The sequence below is a fragment of the Vigna unguiculata genome, chromosome 7 (genome assembly GCF_004118075.2).
Source record: "Vigna unguiculata cultivar IT97K-499-35 chromosome 7, ASM411807v1, whole genome shotgun sequence".
NCBI classification, from domain to species: Eukaryota; Viridiplantae; Streptophyta; class Magnoliopsida; order Fabales; family Fabaceae; genus Vigna; species Vigna unguiculata.
The window spans coordinates 2,583,649-2,602,696 of NC_040285.1; the positions used below are offsets into that span (position 1 = coordinate 2,583,649).

The 19,048-nt window shown below is 30.8% G+C and overlaps 3 protein-coding genes across 3 annotated transcripts; all 3 read right to left on the reverse strand.

Annotated features, from left to right (window-relative positions):
* Positions 1 to 2,418: 2,418 nt before the first annotated feature.
* Positions 2,419 to 4,136, reverse strand: LOC114192717 (cytochrome P450 93A3-like). Its single transcript, XM_028082509.1, has 2 exons — positions 3,228 to 4,136; positions 2,419 to 3,130 (listed from the first exon to the last, which is right to left on the reverse strand). The coding sequence occupies exons 1-2, from the start codon at positions 4,134 to 4,136 to the stop codon at positions 2,504 to 2,506; spliced, it is 1,536 nt and encodes a 511-aa protein (XP_027938310.1). The 3' UTR covers positions 2,419 to 2,503.
* A 3,586-nt stretch (positions 4,137 to 7,722) lies between these two features.
* LOC114190968 (ras-related protein RABA4d) lies at positions 7,723 to 10,392 on the reverse strand. The gene is made up of 2 exons (XM_028080067.1): positions 9,899 to 10,392; positions 7,723 to 8,588 (listed from the first exon to the last, which is right to left on the reverse strand). Exons 1-2 carry the CDS (start codon positions 10,123 to 10,125, stop codon positions 8,144 to 8,146), a joined length of 672 nt encoding a protein of 223 aa, XP_027935868.1. The 5' UTR covers positions 10,126 to 10,392; the 3' UTR covers positions 7,723 to 8,143.
* A 5,008-nt stretch (positions 10,393 to 15,400) lies between these two features.
* Positions 15,401 to 18,599, reverse strand: LOC114190967 (transcription factor bHLH130-like). Its single transcript, XM_028080066.1, has 6 exons — positions 17,736 to 18,599; positions 16,517 to 16,851; positions 16,255 to 16,425; positions 15,947 to 16,012; positions 15,775 to 15,843; positions 15,401 to 15,688 (listed from the first exon to the last, which is right to left on the reverse strand). Exons 1-6 carry the CDS (start codon positions 18,178 to 18,180, stop codon positions 15,629 to 15,631), a joined length of 1,146 nt encoding a protein of 381 aa, XP_027935867.1. The 5' UTR covers positions 18,181 to 18,599; the 3' UTR covers positions 15,401 to 15,628.
* Positions 18,600 to 19,048: the final 449 nt, after the last annotated feature.

Here is a 19,048-nt window from a genome sequence, read left to right on the forward strand (position 1 = left end):
AACAGAATAATATTTTATAAAATTTAAGTTTGAAATTAAAGAAAAAATCGATGGTGTGAAAATATCGTTAGTCTTACCTTTTATCAATATAATTCGTAATTCAGGAAGGATTTTCAATTGACACCATAAATAAATAAAAATGACTTAAAATAACAACCAATGACCTAATATATATATATATATATATATATATATATATATATATATATATATATATATGCGCGTGTACGTGTGTGAGAGAGAGTAAATGTGGTTTCCATCAATTATATCAATCCGAAAATCTAAATATGGCCTCTCATTAAATGATTTGTTTTTGCTGATAAAGAAAACTCAGAAAATCATTTTCAACCTCAATTCAAAAATATTAATAATGGTTTTTGACAGCAAAAATAACTTCAAATAAAAAATTCATTAATAGTATTTTAAAATTTTTAAACATAATTTAATATTAATCTTTAGTGTTAATTTAAATATCATCTAAAATAACTAAAATTCAATAAATTTATATTATTTTATTCAAATAAATTATTTAGTAAAAACAATTGAATTTAATATATTTAAATATTTAAATTTCTTTATCCAAACAATTTTTCTCAAAGAAAACACTTGAACATTTTGTAGTTAATCACACTAAATTAGACAACGGTTATATAGATATGGCCTTAATATATAATAAACAACATTTCAACATTTTTATAAATGTTATATAAATATTATGAAAGTCTATGATTACATAACTTTTGTTTTAAACTATGTGGAAAAAACTAGTATAAGTATGGTATAAAAATAGAGGTGAGGTCTAAAATCAACTTGAAAAACTATTGTCTATTATAAGGATTTTAAACAACAATTTTAAAAGTATTGTTGTACTAAAAACCATTATCTATTACCTATAACTACACTCACCTATACCATACTTAAAAAATTGTAATATAATCTTTAAACCACGGTCTTTATAATTTAAATCATAATTTTATGATGTTGTCTAAAGTAATTTTTGTTAAAGGGAAATCATTTAAGCACTTTTTTTTCACAAGTTGGATTTTTCAGAAAGATCGACTTCTGATAGATTCCAATACTTCTGAATTTTTAAAAAACAAATTTCGGTAAGTTAATAAAAAGAAGTTTGTTAAAATGATTTTAAGATAATTATTGCAAAAATTAACGAAACAGAACTCTGTACCCTCTGCATTCTTCCACCATAAACAGAACTCAAGCTATTTTTTGGATTCCAGCGTTTCATACAAAAATGATTCTAACCATTTTTAATTAGTGGAAAGCGCTGATCAAAATTTTTATCACTTCATCCTAAAAATAAAAAATTATTGGCTGATTTAATTAAATTTATTAACCAACTAATCACTTGACACAATTTTAATATTTTTTCTCAGTTTTGTCATGATATATTCAAAGTTAAACTTATTAGAAATTAATTAGTCGTAGGTTGGTGAAATCACCTCATGGCTACTAATAACCACAACCTAAAAAACATAACTAAAAAATAAATATGATGGGCTACCTTCAAAAGTGTTTATAATTTTATTTTTTTAAAAGTTGTATTGATCTTACAATGGCTACCTTAATTAATATTTAGTTCTTGGTGGTCCATGGCATAAGTAGGTGATATTTGATCTTCCCTGTCCTCTAGTGTATGTATTATTGCTATCATTAACATTGCCCCATTTTATTCTTCTATGTACACTTGTTTCCATCATTCAAAATCAAACATTTCATACAGCAAAATAACAAACTACACAACAATCAACATTCCATGACAACTTTGCTTACAAAAAAAGTTAAAAGGGTGTTCACGCACAAACATAGAACTGAACATTTTTTAAAAGTTTGTCCTAGGTTAAACTAAAAATTTAAAGAAACTAAACTACATGACAAAAATAATATGATCCTTTTTTTTTTCATAAAATTGAAGTTGAATTTGTAAATATGGATCGTTTGATTTTTTTGTTTAAACAGGATGAAGTCGTCAGGAGTGAGAAGACATCAAAACTGAAGTTGTCATGATAAAGGCCGATTTCCTTTTTTTTTTTTGAAAAACCAAAGTCGTCATGAGTCATGACAGTTTTAGTGTATCAGAGAAGTGAAGTCGTCAAGACTCATATCAGTTTCAGTGTATCAGAAACGTGAAATCGTCATTACTCATGATGACTTTACTTTTTCAAAAAAATAAAAAAAGAAAACCGATATGTATTATAACAACTTCACCTGTAAAACCGTTGATTTTTTATGACTTTATCGTGTTTTACAAAAAATAAAAATAAACTGATCCATATTTACAATTTCCACTTTAAACCAATCTCCAAATACATAAAAGTCTTAGACACCATTACAAACTTTTGACATCTCAATTATACTAAATGATATTTCAAATTTTATCGAAATTTAGTTGTTAAAAATTAGTTTTCATCGATACTTGATATCATCTTATTTTCTTAATCTTCTTTTTGGTGCAGATGTTTAGGAAAAAGTTGATCTTAACATACCCTTAAACCAAAGGAGGAAACCTAACGACAGGAACACATAGCAAGGGATGTGCCCTAGGAAGAGCCATTCCAGGTCCCTCTTCCATGTCAACCACTCCTTTCCCATCTTCACCAACCTTCCATTCAAAACACTGAATCATTGCAGCCAGTGTTGTGGGAATGATCTGCAAAGCCAGTGAAGCACCAGGGCAGCTTCTTCTCCCAGCTCCAAAGGACAAAAGTTCAAAATGCTGTCCCTTCAGATCCAAAGGGATTCGTCCCTCTTCATCAAGGAACCTCTCTGGCTTAAACTCAAGTGGGTTTTCCCAGTACTTTGGATCCCTACCAATGGCCCAAACATTCACAAACACAGTGGTTTTTGCAGGAATCTCATACCCTTTAACATTACAATCTTCAGTGCATTGCCTCACTATCAAAGGTCCTGTGGGGTGAAGCCTCATTGTTTCCTTCACTATGGATTGAACATAAGGAAGGTTAGGGATATCTGATTCCTCCACCAATCTCTTCTTACCAACCACTGATTCAATCTCTTCCCTTGCTTTTACCATCATTTCTGGATGGTTGATTAGCTCAGCCAAACCCCATTCTATTGTAGTGGCTGATGTCTCAGTTCCAGCACCAAACATATTCTGCAGATTACATAACCAAAAAACTTATGGTAAGCATTTTTTTTCTTGAATGAAAACACTAAAGGGAATATTGCTAATTGCTAATCGCTAATTATACCATAATGAAGGCCTTGATATTTTCTCTGGTTAATCTAATCTCTGAATGTTCATCAGCATAGATATCAAGCAGAATATCAAGTAAATCCTTCACTGTTTCATCTCCATCACCACTCTTGTTTCTTCTTGCATCTTCGTGTTCCTTTATGATCTTCTCCATTATGGCATCATACCTACTTCGAACACTCTCAAGCTTTTTACCAAACCCCTGCAAATCCAGCTTCTTAACAAACCACAACATGTCTCCCAAGTTGAACTTCCCACCAAGCACAGTCATCTCTTTCACGAGCTGAATCAACTGGTGCCCTTCTCCTTCAACATCATCACAGCACCTTCTTCTCAAAGCCATTCTGGTGATTATGTTATTGGTGAGCATGGCTAGCTCCTTGCCCACGTTCACGTCCTCTCTCGAACCAGCCTTTTGCATGATGGTGTTCAAGAACAGCCTTGTCTCCTGAGCTCTGATGGGAAGGTGGTGGCGAAGCATGCGGCTTCCGAGGAGTTCAGTCATGCAAACCCTTTTCATGAACCTCCAATAAGGTCCATAGGGTGCCAGCACAAAATCTGAAGAACCGTATGTGATGTAGTCCAAGTTTGTTCTTTTGGGTCGGTTTAGGAAGCATGATTCGTTGGTTTTGAGGCACTGAGTTGCCATTTCGGGCGATGAAACAAGAACACAGGGGTTGGAACCAAAGACGAGGTAGACCAGAGGGCCATGGCGTGAGGAGATGGCGTGAAATGCTTGGTGGGGGAGGTTGGTGAGGAGGTGGAGGTGTCCTAATACAGGGAGGGGTGTAGGACTTGGTGGTAGGCGTGCCCTCATACCAACCTTCCTGAGGATTACACGTAACAAGAAGATTGAGGCTAGCCACAAGAGAAGCAACACAAAATACTCACCACAATCAGCCATGGATGTTGGAAAACAGTTTCAATTATGAACAACACAACTAAGTTTATCATTCTTATATGGTGGCCACCAAGCCATCAAAATGATAAAAATATATTTTACATATTAATGATTCATTTGTCACCAAATTCTTTCACAAATTTGGAATTCTATTTTCAACTAAAAGAATAGTTTATAGTACGTAAGTAAGTATAAATTTTATAAGTCCGTGCAAATCTTAATTCACAAATTATTTTTATAGGATTGACTTTCACTTAAAGTTTACTTTTAACACAATATCAAAATTCTTTTTATTCTTTTTATAATTTTGTTATTTTTTTAATATATGTATATATATAATTTTAATTTAATAATTAATTTCTCTAATTACATAAGAAAATTATTTTTTTAAATGTTAAATCACTTTGTTATAATCAATTATTAATTTAACTATAATTTCATTTTAATTTAAAAATAGAATGTTCTCAAGTTGAGTTAAAAGGTATTGGAAGATTAGAAATATCAACTCGTTAATCAGGTTTACCAAAATTCCATCCACTTCTTTTTCACCTCTAATTATTATCAGAATATATAAGTACTTACAAAATGTATAAATTTATCTATTTACTTGGTATTAGTTCAATATGTCTTAATTTTGAGTGTCAATTCTCTAGTTGTTATTTGGTGTTGTCCTCTCCTCAACATTAAAAATACATTGTGTTGATACTTTACATATTTTTCTAATATATTTTAAAACATCAAAATTAGTGGTAAATGGTAATCCGTGTATCAGGAAGACACAATAAAGGAACAACACAGAAAAATCTAATAGAACATTCAAATTCCTTAATTTTGATGAAAAATTTCGACATAAAATATAAATACGGATAATACAAAATTTCGACAATTGAACATTTTTCTTCACCACATTTTTATTTTTATTTTATTCATTTCAGTAATTATTAGTGTGTACTAATTTTAAATACTTGTATAACATTTTTATTATAGTTTTTTTTTAACTTATGAATAAAATTAAAACTATAACATTTGATTATTACAATATACTCTTACTTTATTAGATAACGAGTAAAATTGTAATTGCAAAATATAATTTAATAATTAAAATATTATGCTAAAATGCATAAAATATATGTAACACATTGTAAAGATAAAAATATTAATTTATTTCTTTAGTATAAAATTATACTCTTTGTATACTTTAGATAAATAGTTATATCAGTTTTTACTTTTAAGGAAATTGTTTTTCATTTTAGATATTCTTCTTACAGCAAAGTAATTTATCACCATATTTAAATTACATTTAATAAATTAAAGTTGATTTTCTAAACTCAAAAGGAATGACAAATAGTTTCCTTATTTGAGTAAAGATTATATATTTTTATAATGGGTTAAATATGTTTTTGGTCCCTCAAGTTTTAGTGAAAATTGGAATTGGTTCCTCTTCAAAACTTTTGACCAATTTAGTCCTTCATCTTTAGAAACGTGTGGATTTAGTCCTTTTAACCAGATTTTGTTAAGTTTATCTAACGTTTCAAGCGCATCTCATGATAGTATTTGAATTGTTTAAACTGTTTGACCCATCTTCGCTTAAATGCTAACTCAAATATTATCATAAAACGCGTTTAAAACTTCAATAAACTTAACAAATTTTGATTAAAAGGACTAAATCCACGCATTTCTGAGAATGAAGGACTAAATTGGTCAAAAGTTTCGATGAGGGACTAATTCCAAATTTCACTGAAACTTGAGGGACCAAAAACATATTTAACAATTTTATAATTAACTAAAAATATTTATTGAAATTTTAATACTTTTAACCTTTATATATATATATATATATATATATATATATATATATATATATATATATATATATTAAGTATTTAACATAGGTCTAATTGTTAGCTTTTAATTGTCATACATATTATTATGAAATTTTAGCTTAAACATAAATGATAAGAGAAAACATGAGACTATTTTATAATTGTATTAGTTACTTACTTTTGTATTAAAAACCTTAATTATTTTATATCATAAATAACAAATGTTAAAGAAACGACTTTTTTTCCTCTTGTAAAAATTAGTTAATTAAAGAGCTCAGTTTTAAATATCAAAACTCGATTATTATTATTATCTACACTCATTAATTATTTTAAAAATATTTAAAAAAAAATTATAATCACTGAGAAACGTAATGCTACTATAACCAATTGACTTTACGAATAATAAATTGGTTACAATTGATACGCATCATACCACTAGAATATAAAATTTCATTTTCGTTAGACAAAATGTATATAATAATCATTTGTTGAGAGTTTACACATGAACCTTTGTTTTTTTTTTCTTTTTTGTGGTGAAACATATTTTAACCAAACAAATAATTGCTAGAACACAACACGCAAAAAATAAGGATTTTCTTCTAGGAAAGTTTGTTAAATAAAATTTAAGTGGTTCATACATCAAATCGAACATTACATGCGATAAGATTAAATATAATAGGATGAAAGTGAATTATATACATATTATATGATATATATGAGTATATACTACACTTTCGATAAGGTAAATATAATATTAGAATCCGTGTTTTTATAATTTCTTCCTTCTTGATTTGTTGCTAAATAAATACCATGAGTGGTCCTATAAATTAATTATAATACACTATAATGAGTTAAAATATTAAAATCCGTACATTTTGTAATTTTTACCTTCTTGGTTTCTTGTTAGATGAATATACTTGGGGTGGTCCTATACTAGATTGTCGTTTTGGGTTACTTCCAAGCGGCGTGTACTCCTTTTTCCCTACACTATAAATAAATAATTTTCATTTACATATTTTACAATTTGAAATAAATAATTTTTTGTATTTTCCTTATCTCTTTTCTCCCACACAAACATTTTGAATAAGGATAGAAAAAATAATAACATTTTACTGATGACTGATTTCATTAAAAATTTGTATTGAAAATAATGTGAGTTCTGTTTCACATAATTGTAACAACTATTCTTTATCACTATAAGATTTACAAGTAAAAACGCCATAAATCCAAACTACATCATGAACACTTATCACATACAAGTAAGTGACTAAAATTTTAATTGCTTTTGCTATAAGCAGAGAGTGACAGTACTATACTTTCTATGAATGAACACAAGATTGAAAAGTTTCACTCATTCGATAGGTGAAAATCAAGTTTCTAACACGAGTTTTGTTTCACTTTAACACTCCTATGTACCTATCTATGTTCATCACTACTCATTCATCTACATGTTTATTATATCTCTTATCCATACTAAAATCAACCCTCAGATAAATTTGCAAGAAAATTCTGAACACGGCATCAAGACCGTATTGAAATATGGCTACCAAAGTGAAAATAAAATCGTATATACAAACAAAAAATAAGAATAGAATATTACACCTACTAATAATCAAGAACCGCAGCGTCTTTCTTTGGGATCTCTTTTTTGCGTTGATCTCTGTAAGATCTTTGCAGGTAATTCTGAGAAGAACCAAAAGTACTTAGAAAGAAAAAGATACTACACATCTTTTGTCTTTCATCGCTATTTGTAAGCAACCGAAACATGAAAATGTAACTGCAAAGCTTATAGAATTTCACAAGAATTATAGTGTAAGTTGATCCCTTCCTATAATTAATAAATATCTCACATCAAAGACAACATTAATACTAAAAATTTCAACTACAGGCCAAAAACAACTGCATCCAGCTAGTTATACAGTTTGCATTCCTCTGTCCGAACTGAACCATCCCTTCAAAACCGGGGATCTGTATTAACAAATTGAAATCCTAAAGCTGTAAAAGACCAAAACAGAAGAAAAACTGCATGCTTGTAATCAACAAGCACAGTGATAAATAAATATAGACTACATTTTGCTGATTGGATGACCAATAAAAGTATCTGCCCTCTCTACAAACGCCACATGTAGGCGGAGTCAGGGGGAGCAATATGCTCCCAAGAAGAGTGGAAACAAGCGTAACCTAAGACTATCCACAGCAGCCACCCTTTTTTTCACCAGCATTAATGTCTTGGTTGGGAACAATTATCTTGGTTCCCTTCAGAAGCCCTGAACTGCCATGTGGATCAGCATCATCATTGGCAGTTAGTGTTTTCTTGCTTATAAGTCTGTATATCTCAGTTAGAATGGTCAGAAAGGCAGTTTCCACATTAGTGGACTCAAGTGCTGATGTCTCCATAAAGAATAGGTTCTCTCTTTGAGCAAACTCCTCGGCATCTTCAGTTGGCACTGCTCTAAGAGTTCCAAGATCACATTTGTTGCCAATTAGCATCACAACAATATTTTTGTCTGCATGGCCTCTCAGTTCCTCTAACCACTTTGCCATGTTATCAAATGATTGACGCTTAGTCATGTCATAAACTAACATTGCTCCAACAGCACCGCGATAATATGCACTAGTAACTGCCCTGTACCTGAGAGAAGAAAGAAGAGATTCTAAGTTGCCCAAAAAAAAGCCTCAAACTCTAAAATAAAATGCAGAAAACAATTCAAGTTGTAACCAAGATGCAGACCAAGCTAAAGCAGAGAGCATATATATAACATAATTAGAATACCCTTGCACGCAGAAACAGCGACCTCAACAATTCAGCAGCCTCAAACTTGTTGTTTAGGAAATCACCACCTGCATTTTTTTTTCGTATTTCATAATTTGGCACCCCATCCTTATATTTTATCGCAATCAACAACAGTGATTCCACACTTCACTAAAGTACATCTAATGATCCAAACTTTACAGGAGCTAAACCCAAATAAGACATAAAATGAGTTTAATTTTCATGCACATGTAAATAATTTTTTAATTGTCAACTGATCATAAATCGTTTTAAGTATGACTTTTAAAGTAATCTATCATTATATAAAAATCCTACCTTCATTATTTTTTAACTGGCATATCACTTGTTGATGTACTAAACACCCACTTAATTTCATCCTCTCTTCCTCTCTCCTTTATTTTCCCTCTATGTAGGTCACCATGCATGGGTCCAGGCCTAGTTTATTATAAAATTCAACAAACTTATCATTCATAACCATCTACCTTGTTAGATGAGTCACAAAAACCTTTACATTATTAATACATTCCAATTAAACTCAAACATTACATCAATTTTCAGTAACCACATGCAAATCTTGGTCACAAAATCCTCTAATTCAAAACAATCAAAACTAAATTTGCCGTCTGAACATCAAATGCACTTCCCTTTCCTTTTCCACTTGGTCCCCTTCCCCCTACATTATAAGGTCCTCCCAGACTCGACCACAACCAAAACAATTCAATTCGACCATTAAACAAACCAAATTAGCTCCAACACTTTCGTCTGTTTTCAAATACACTATGATCACGTGAATATGCATTTAATTCCTACCTCCGAGTTTGATTAGTTTGTGACTAAGTAAACTTGAGAAAACTCTGGGATAAGACAAAAGTTATATAAACTACTGATCTCTAGCAAAGTTCAAAACATTTCCAATACTGCAAATCATCTAAACCACACAAGAAACATGTTATTACATTAATAAACAACAACAGAAACGAAAACGACATTCCAGCATGCAAAACGACACGCAATTTCTAAATTGAATGTTCCACAGTACAACGAAGCAGACGGATGAGAACGATTATAGGTGCGTTTGGAAGGTCTCTTCTAAATTATTGTTATTGAATTTATGAGAAGCAAAACGACAGGCAAAGGAAAGCGAAGCGCGGAAGGAGGAGAGAATGGACCTTTCTTGGCCCGCGGTGTCCCATATTTGAGCCTTGACGGTTTTGTTATCGATGATGAGCGTTTTGGTCTGAAACTCGACGCCGATGGTGGCTTTTGAATCGGCGCTGAATTGGTTTCTGGCGAAGCGCGCTAGGAGCTGGGTCTTGCCGACGGCGGAGTCACCGATCAATACGACTTTGAAGACGTAATCGATCTTCTGGCTGAAATCGCCGTACAGGTTCGACATCCCGCGGAAATGAGACTGTGATGGTTACGCGAGACGGAGGGTGCCGTTGGCGACGGCGTCTTTTAGATGAAGCATTGCGAAAAGCTGTTGTTGGGATCGCGGAGGGGGAAGGCATGATCGTCGTGATCATCATGATCATCACATGTTGGTGATAGGAAGAAGGAGGGAAAACGCGGTCGTTTTGGTTGTTGCGTTGACAGAAACAGAGGCGTGAGAACGAAGGAAAGAGGTGGTGGCCGTTTGGGGTGAGGAAATGGGAGAATTGGTAGAAAAAAAATTAATATATTACAACTTTTTTTTAATTATTTACTTTTATATTTATGAATAGTGTTTTTGTAAATTGTAATATTATGTAAAATATATATATATAAGTAAAATTAAATTTAAATATTTAGAAACATATTCAAATAATTATATAAAAGTCCTTAGTTATATTTTAATGGCTTAAATACCTTTTTGGTCCTCATTCTCGTAGTGTTTGTTGCGGATGTTCCTCATTTTGACAGAATGTTTAAAATGGTCATCAATTTTATCCAATGTTTAAAATGGTCCTTATTTTTGCAATTCGTGTTTTATTTGGTCTTTTTCTGTAACGCCGTCTAAATCATTAACGGAGCAATGTACATGTGGCACAGTTTGTATTAGGGTGTGTTACGTGTACTATACTGTATAGGTGTGGTAATTAGATATTTGGGGATAAAGAAGTGAGTTAGGATTTTGGTAAGGAATATTTGGACAGTTGGTGAGTTTTGACAATCTTGTTCCTCCATTTCCAATTGGTGTTGCTGCAATCTTCTTCTTCCTGCAATCCCATTATATAGGTATGTTACGGTCCCAATCTTCGTGCACTGTTGGTGGTTAAACGAAAAATGGATTAACCCCGAGTTGTAGCTGCGGAGAGATGACAGCTTTGAGGATGACAAGAACTCCAAAGAATATTGGTAGAAAATCTTTTTTTATTTTTGTATTAATAATAAATTGGTTTTAATTTTTGGTTGATTGATTTACAGAGTGGTGGTTCCAATAATATGGGCTGCAACTTTTTCAAATGGTGGTGTTATGAAAAAGATGTCATCATCATGACATAAATGAGGCAAATTAATGATTTGGAGAAGTTATTGAAGGTTGCTGAGAAGAGGCTGCAATTAGTAATAGGGTTCACTTGTATTTTTATTGTATTATTCGTACTGTTATTGTGTTATTGTATGTAATCTTTTAAAGTCCAATCTATTTTGTACTATTGTTAAATGAAGAAATGAATTAGTTTGATTATGTTGATATTAGTCCCAACATGTTCAAAATGACATCTTAATCTGAGCATTGAAGTAAGTGATATTGATATAAGCTTTGGAAAAATTAAATTAATCTAAGATCTAAGTCGGGAAGAAGTTAAATTCATAACGTTAATTCATCCTCATCAAAATGCACTACATCAACTAAATTTAAGAAAAAGTCAAAATGCAGTACATCAATAATAAAGATGTACAGTGCTCTGTTAATGATTTAAACGGCGTTACACAGAAAGACCAAATAAAACATGAATTGCGAAAATGAGAATCATTTTAAACATTCGGTAAAAATGATGACCATTTTAAATATTCTGTCAAAAAGAGGACCATCCGCAACAAACACTACAAAAATGAGAATCAAAGAGGTATTTAAGCCTATTTTAATTTATCTTTGAAAATACTAATCTTAATTGAATTTACCACATTTGTTTCTTTCTTTGATCGATATAAAATGTATTTTAATAAATATTTTAGTATAATGTTTAAATGCAATATATTTTATTACAATTATTAGTAAGAAAGAAACGCTATTTTTTAGTTACATAAAATAATGGATGATTTATGATATATATATATATATATATATATATATATAATATAATATAATATAATATAATATGCTTTTACCATATGCTTTAGTATCCATTCTATACTCATTCATGTCTTTATTGTCATCCTCATTTAAATATAATATTTTATTAATCTTTAGTTTGATAGCTTGTTCTTTGTTAACCTCTCAGTTACATCTTTCTTCTCTTCTCTTTTAATTTAGTTTCTCTTACAACCATGAAGTTCACTCATATCTCCCAAAATATTTATTCTCTTATTACAGATTTGTTTATACAATTATCTTGTAGGTATGTTTAAAAATGTATTATTAATTTTATTGAATTAAATAGTTTAGGATTATGCTAATCAATAGCCTAAGGATATATTAAAATTATTTTATTATTTTAACTTTTATTTTTCTTATATAATATTTGTAAGTATTTTTGTCCTCTAAATAAAATAAAACTTAACTATTATTATCATTATTAAAGTTAAAATTCATTTAATGTCACGTGTATTATCAACTTTATACTTATTAATTATACCTTAATCAATGTCCTAAAAATATTAGTTAACATTCTTTAATAATCGATAACATTTGATTATTTTTCTCCATGCAATTCCCTCCCAGTGACGTTATATAATTTTTATTAGTAAAATAAATTTCTCATTATTAGAACTTAGGAAAAGAAAGTAAAGAAACATTTTAAATATTTAAATAATTACAAACTTGATTATTTGTTTTTTATTTTTTTGCATTTTTTACAAAATATTTTTTAACTTCATCATATTTGTTTAATTAACACAAGTGAAATTACTCAACTTTTACAAAATTAATAGATAAAATTAATAGATGTTTTGATTGTCATGCAATTTTAGTTAAAAAAATTGTTTAACATTAGTTATAATTATTTAACTTTTTATTCAGTTATTATTTGGTATTCTAATTTGATATTTTTACCCTTATATATAATTTTTAATATTTCACAATAAAAAAAATATATTTTCTTTTGACATTTGAATATTAATATTATGTTTCATCTGTGATTTTTAGTTTTTTAATAAAAATTATTTAATTCACGGTGAGATAACAAAAAAGTCCATTCATGAAAAGTATATTAATGACTCGGTAGAGTTAAGGGTTAGACAAAAAAATTTATATCCATTAAGTATGAAAATGGAATGTGGATAAACTTTTACTAGAAGGATGAGAATGATATTAGGAAAGGATAATGATAAGTTGAAAATCAAATTTTGACAACTTCCTCTTACAACTTGAGATGTCATATTCTAATTGGTTTAAAAATATAGAAACATGAAAAAATAGAAAATGAGAGACCACTTAAAATTTAATACATCTAATTATAAAAAAAATTGTCAAAATTTAGTTATTAAAATTTAATTGTTAAAAAATCATTTTCCGTTAAGAAACTCATCCGAGTCTCGATGTCATCCGAGTTATCATTCGAGTTGTAATCTCAATTGTCATCACAACACAAGTGTAGCATCTAACTATTTTAATTGTTCCTATGCTCTTCTTCCAAAACCTATTGGACACCAACACCACTAATTAAATTTATTATTGAAGCGAGGATTTTGCAACTACATATTAGTTACAATTTTCTATTTTAAAACATAACGATCTAAGTTACATAATTTTATTATGACTTAACTCATTTAACTTGTATTACGAAAATCATTAATGTATCGCATGTAACAATATCTCTTCAACAATTATTTTTTTTTAAATCAAAGTTCTAATTTTTAGTTGTAAATCAATCACTTCTCACTAAACCAAAATTATAACCGAAAATCAGGATGTAATTCTTCTTCCTTAAAGAATTAACTTCACAATTCAATTATAATTTAACTCATTCAACCTACATAGCAGACAATTAATATGACCTAGGGCAAAACTCACTCCCACCAACCCACATTAATGACCCTTAGCACATCAGTCTATACCTTGGTGGACCACAATTTTCAAATCCCAAACACCACTTTCCAACTCCTACCTATTACAACTACTAGACCAACAATTACTACAACACTATAATATCACCAACAAAACATATTCTCCATAATCAAATACTTCATTCAACCCCATACTAAAAACATCACTTATTGCACACTCCTCTCCAACCACAACAATCCCACACCCCCACCATCAACCCAACATTCTGAACTAAGTTGGTCATGAAGTGAAGGATATTGTTAGAAGACCAAACAAACACAAATAAACTTACCAAAAATTTATTAAAAGTAAGGGAAGAAATACAATAAATAATCAATATTTTTTATGAAAAAGGGGTGAAAGAGAGAAAAATGAGTGAGTATTGTTAAGAATCCAAGTGTAAGTCTAAGTTTCACATTGATTAGAAATGAAAAAACAGAATATTATATAAGAATAAAGACTCATAAATTCATTTTCTTTAAGATTTTAGATTGAGAATGATGTTAATTTCTTATGTAGTGAGACTCAGATCTCATTGGTTTTGTATCTTCCCAAAGAAACTCCTCTTTAAAAACCTAACAAGTATGACCCACAATATACATTTTTGCAAACTGTTTACTGTTCCCTGTTTTTCATCCTAAAATATGCAGAACAGTTTTAGCAGTAATATTCACCACAATGATTTTTTGTTTCATTGATCAATAATTGATATTAATCAGAAGAAAATACTATTCCTTCACACTATCTCTCCAATTCAATAATTTCAATTCCCTTTCTTCTTCTTTTTTTTGGCCATATTATAAACGACAAGAGACGGCTAATTTTGTCGAGTAGGTCCAAACTGTCTTGGATATTTCAAGGAAAAAAACATAGAGAAACAGCCAAACACGACCATATAGGGAGAAAATTGAAGACAGAGTCGTGCAGGTAGTTGCAGTTGGTCATAAATGAAGGCGTGCGTCAATATTTTCTCTCTGGGTCTACATCAATAATCAGTGACACTTTCTGCAACTCATCTATTAAGGGCAAAACAATTGAAATGTTCTAAGTATATGCCATAACTATTCAATGATGGGGAAGCGCGACAAATACATTTAGTAACACTTTCACATTTCTGGAAAAACCAAAACCAAGAAAACAAGTACATTTACTGTACAAGGAAAACATTCATTAGAATTATTAAAAATATGCTATCTCATTTATTCACCCCGAATTTCAAACACCCTTTTGCTTAAAGAACTTAGATATACTGATGAAAAAAGCTTTATGCTTGGATTTGGTGTAACATATCTTATTTATACGGTGTGAAGTAGAAGATTTTGGTGAGAAAAACTAGACAGAAGAAAATCATTCTGAGTGGAAGGTTTTTCATTTTAAGTATTTTATACTATAATGCAAAATTATGAAAAAGATTGTATAATAAAAGTTTCTTTACACAATCATTTATATATTGCTTTCCATTTTTATATCATTCATCAAACATGAAAAGACAAGATACGCTACTTTTTTTATATTCCATTCTTTTCATCACTCGTGAAATATGTCAAGAGAATTTTCTCTCCCTCTTTTATCTTCTATTTCTATCAATTCAAATAACACATCTTTGTCGTCTTATTTCTACTCTATTTTTCATTTTTTTCTATTTTTGGTAATACCATCATCCTATATTATTTGGTAAAAGCACCAATAATCCAAGCCATCTTTGAACGCTTCATGAATCTGCCTTTTGCATGCTTGAACACTTGCAATTTGCCCGTTTATCAGCAAGAGTCTGCATGTGTATGAAAAATCAGTGCATGCATAACAGTAACATGATTTATTGCTTTTGAATTTGTAAATGTATGTTTTTGTATTTACCTTGAATTGTTTCTGAAGATCTTTAATGTATTCAACAGCTAAGTCCAACATGTCTGCTGTGTTGGTTTGCTGTCAAGAGAATGAAGAAGAGTGTTAACTTTTTTCAACCACAACTACAACATTGTAACATAAAATCGACACATTCATAAGTTAAATGTGCTTATGATCTTACCTTATCCATGTTTGGAACAAGCTCTTGTAATTTCCTCATTCTTTCACTGATCCGAGTTCTTCTCACCTGAAAACAAGACATGCACAACACCTCAGAACCATCTTTTGTTCAAATTATTACTTCATGAATTCAACACAGTCTACACAATATATGTCTTCTATGTCGTTTTGGTTCCAAAATAAGTTTAACTTTCTGATATCCTAATAAGGTTTTTACATGGTCGATTAATCAGAAATCATCAATTTATAAAAAGCTTCAACATTGTCTGTGCTTTCCAATTAAATTCAATTCGGAAAACAAAATCCTACCCTCTCGGCAATGCTACGAGGATGAGTAGCACAACCTCGCTTTGCTCTGATTTTACAAGGAACAGAATCAGGAAACTGAAGCAACTTCTCCATGGTAATCATCTCTGCTGAAGTTTTTGGTAAACTCAAGTGATGTGATAATATATTAACTTGGTTTCCTGGTTCTCCATTCTGAGCAAAACAATTTTTTGTATCAAAAAGAAGAAACAAAAGTGCAAGAGATGCAACCAGAAAATGAAGCAATTAAGCATTCTATAAACACCTGAACATCAGAAAAGATCTTTTCATTCTCACTTCTCCCTCTTTTCAAGCCACTGAGATTTTCTGACAGTTGTGGAGTCTCATTCCAAGAACCATAGGGGAATCCAGGGCCAAAATGTTGAGTATCATTGCCTCCATGACTAGTATTATCATCAGGGCTAGTTGTCTCAATGTCTTCACTCCCTATTTCAGAGATCTGAGACAAAATTCCCAGAGAAGAAGAATTTCTTGGTGAGAAGTTGATCTGATTCTTCAACCTGCTAATACATGGACTGAGTTCACCATTATTGTCATTCACCCCACCATAGTTTCCAACACCTTTCATGGTGACAAACCCTGCCGTTTACAGATTTATAACTTCTCATTAGCCATTATGAATGAATAGAATCGTAACCCTCAAAAAGAAATTTGTCATCAGAAAATAAGAAGCAGGATCAGTTATAATATACATGTGCTGTCAAAAAGATCTAGAATCTAGTCCCTCAGATTGATATTACTACAACAGTACATGCTTAAGTTTCCAATCCTGTGTCTCTAACTACACTAAGTGATAAAGTTGAAGTATAAGAGAGTTGAATAAATGTCTAACATGGGAAAAATTCAATCTGGGAAGAGTTTGAATACTAGGAACTGCATCTCCACTCACATATAGACAATGTATGTGGATCATCAGATCCTAAACAAACAAGAACTGTATAAAATGTATTTCCCAGAATCATTGCTTTCTATTTTCATAGACCAGAATATCTATTCTTCAAAGTGTTGTTAATGCAACTCAGTATGGAATTTCATTATTCCTCTTAAAAGTTCCATAGTAACAGAATTGGAAATGAATGTTTTTTTTTTCTTTCAGAAACATGAGTATAAACATTAACTAATCTACTCCAGTTTTCATTATCTGTTTCCATTTTCCCCTTTTTCTTTACAAAGCAGATCGAAAGTAAAGTAAAGGGGTGCTCAAAACAGGAAGTGAAAACAGAAGAAGTAAAGGGGCTCAAAATTTCCAAAAGAGTGGCCAACAAAAGAAAACATATAAAATGTCCAAAAAAGAATCTGACTTTTCGATTCTCATACACTAAAATCTCTAGGCATGTATGTGTAAGTGTCGTATCTATCAAGTACAATACAGCCAGCAACTAAAAAAATCATGTTATAAATTCTCTGTTCTATTTCACAACCAAGGACCAAACAGAACATCGAAAATTAAAGAAAAACAATACCATTTTGGAATGAAACATTGTTGTTGGAGAAAAGACCAGCAGGAGAGCTACTCTGCCTGAGAAGACTTGACCCGAAGCCCTTATTTGGAGCTTCATGATCCATTCCCATTGGACCCACCAAGCCATAAGACCCTTCCATAGAAGAACTGGAAGTAGCAGAAGAAGAACCGTGTCTGGGATAGTGAGGTGGTAACCCCACACCATACCCCTTATGCGAATTCATCGAACTGAAATCCTTAGAACCACACTTTTGGTTGGTGCTTTCTTCCAACTCGTGGAAGGTACTCGAAGCAGCAGTGTCAGCACCGTAGCCGACAAAAGGTGTGAGATTTGAAAAGAGCGAACTGGGTGCAGAGCGAAAACGAAGCAACCCAGAAGAGGGTTGGTTGTGATGGAGATGAAGCTGGTAATCCTGATGATGATGATGATGGGTATGGGAATCCATTGTTGAACAATTATATAATAAGAAGTGACCGTAAAAAGATAAAAAAAAAGAAAAAAAGAAAACAAAGGTAAAGTCAGAGTGGAATGAGAAGCTGGGGAATCATTGTTGAAAAGACTGGTTCCTTTTTATCCTAAGAGGGAAAAAATTCTGAGAATTTTTTTTTGTTTTTTGGTGTGTGTTTTCAGCTTAGGGACTAAGCTGGAGTGGGATAAGATCTTGTAGTTGAAGGAAGCAAGGAAAGAGATGAGTTTGCACACAGTTCGAGGGAGAGAGATCCGGTGAAAGGGACCGGTTTGGGTGAGAGAGAGAGAGAGAAAGAGAGATAGGGATAAACAAAAGTTGTGTTACGAGCAGGTTTCAGATTTGCTTTTGAAAGAAGTGAAAACAAGGAAGATCTAATGAATGAAGAAAGAGAAAGAGAAAGTGAGTAAGGGAGGCAACATATTTATCTTGAATGTGGTGTTGAGTTTGGCCAATAGAAAGTACAAAAACCATCAATCACTGTCCTTCCTCTATTTATTTATTGGACTATATGCTTAATTAAGACATGTTAAAAGATAAATTTTTATGTTAGATTAGATCTCTTAAATATTTCTAATTTTATTTTGTTATTTTAAAAATAAATTAATATAATTTCTTTTGTTAAATATGTATTTTCTTTCTTAACTGAAAATTAGAATTATTTACACTTAATTTAGTCATCAAATCTTAATAGCGTATTTGAATTTAGTTTTTTAATTAAATTTTATTAAATTTACTTGATATGACAATTTTTATTTGAATTTAATTTTTTAATTAAATTTTATTAAATTTATACATTTAATATGAGAGAAATTATATAAATAATTTAAATATTATCATAAAATAT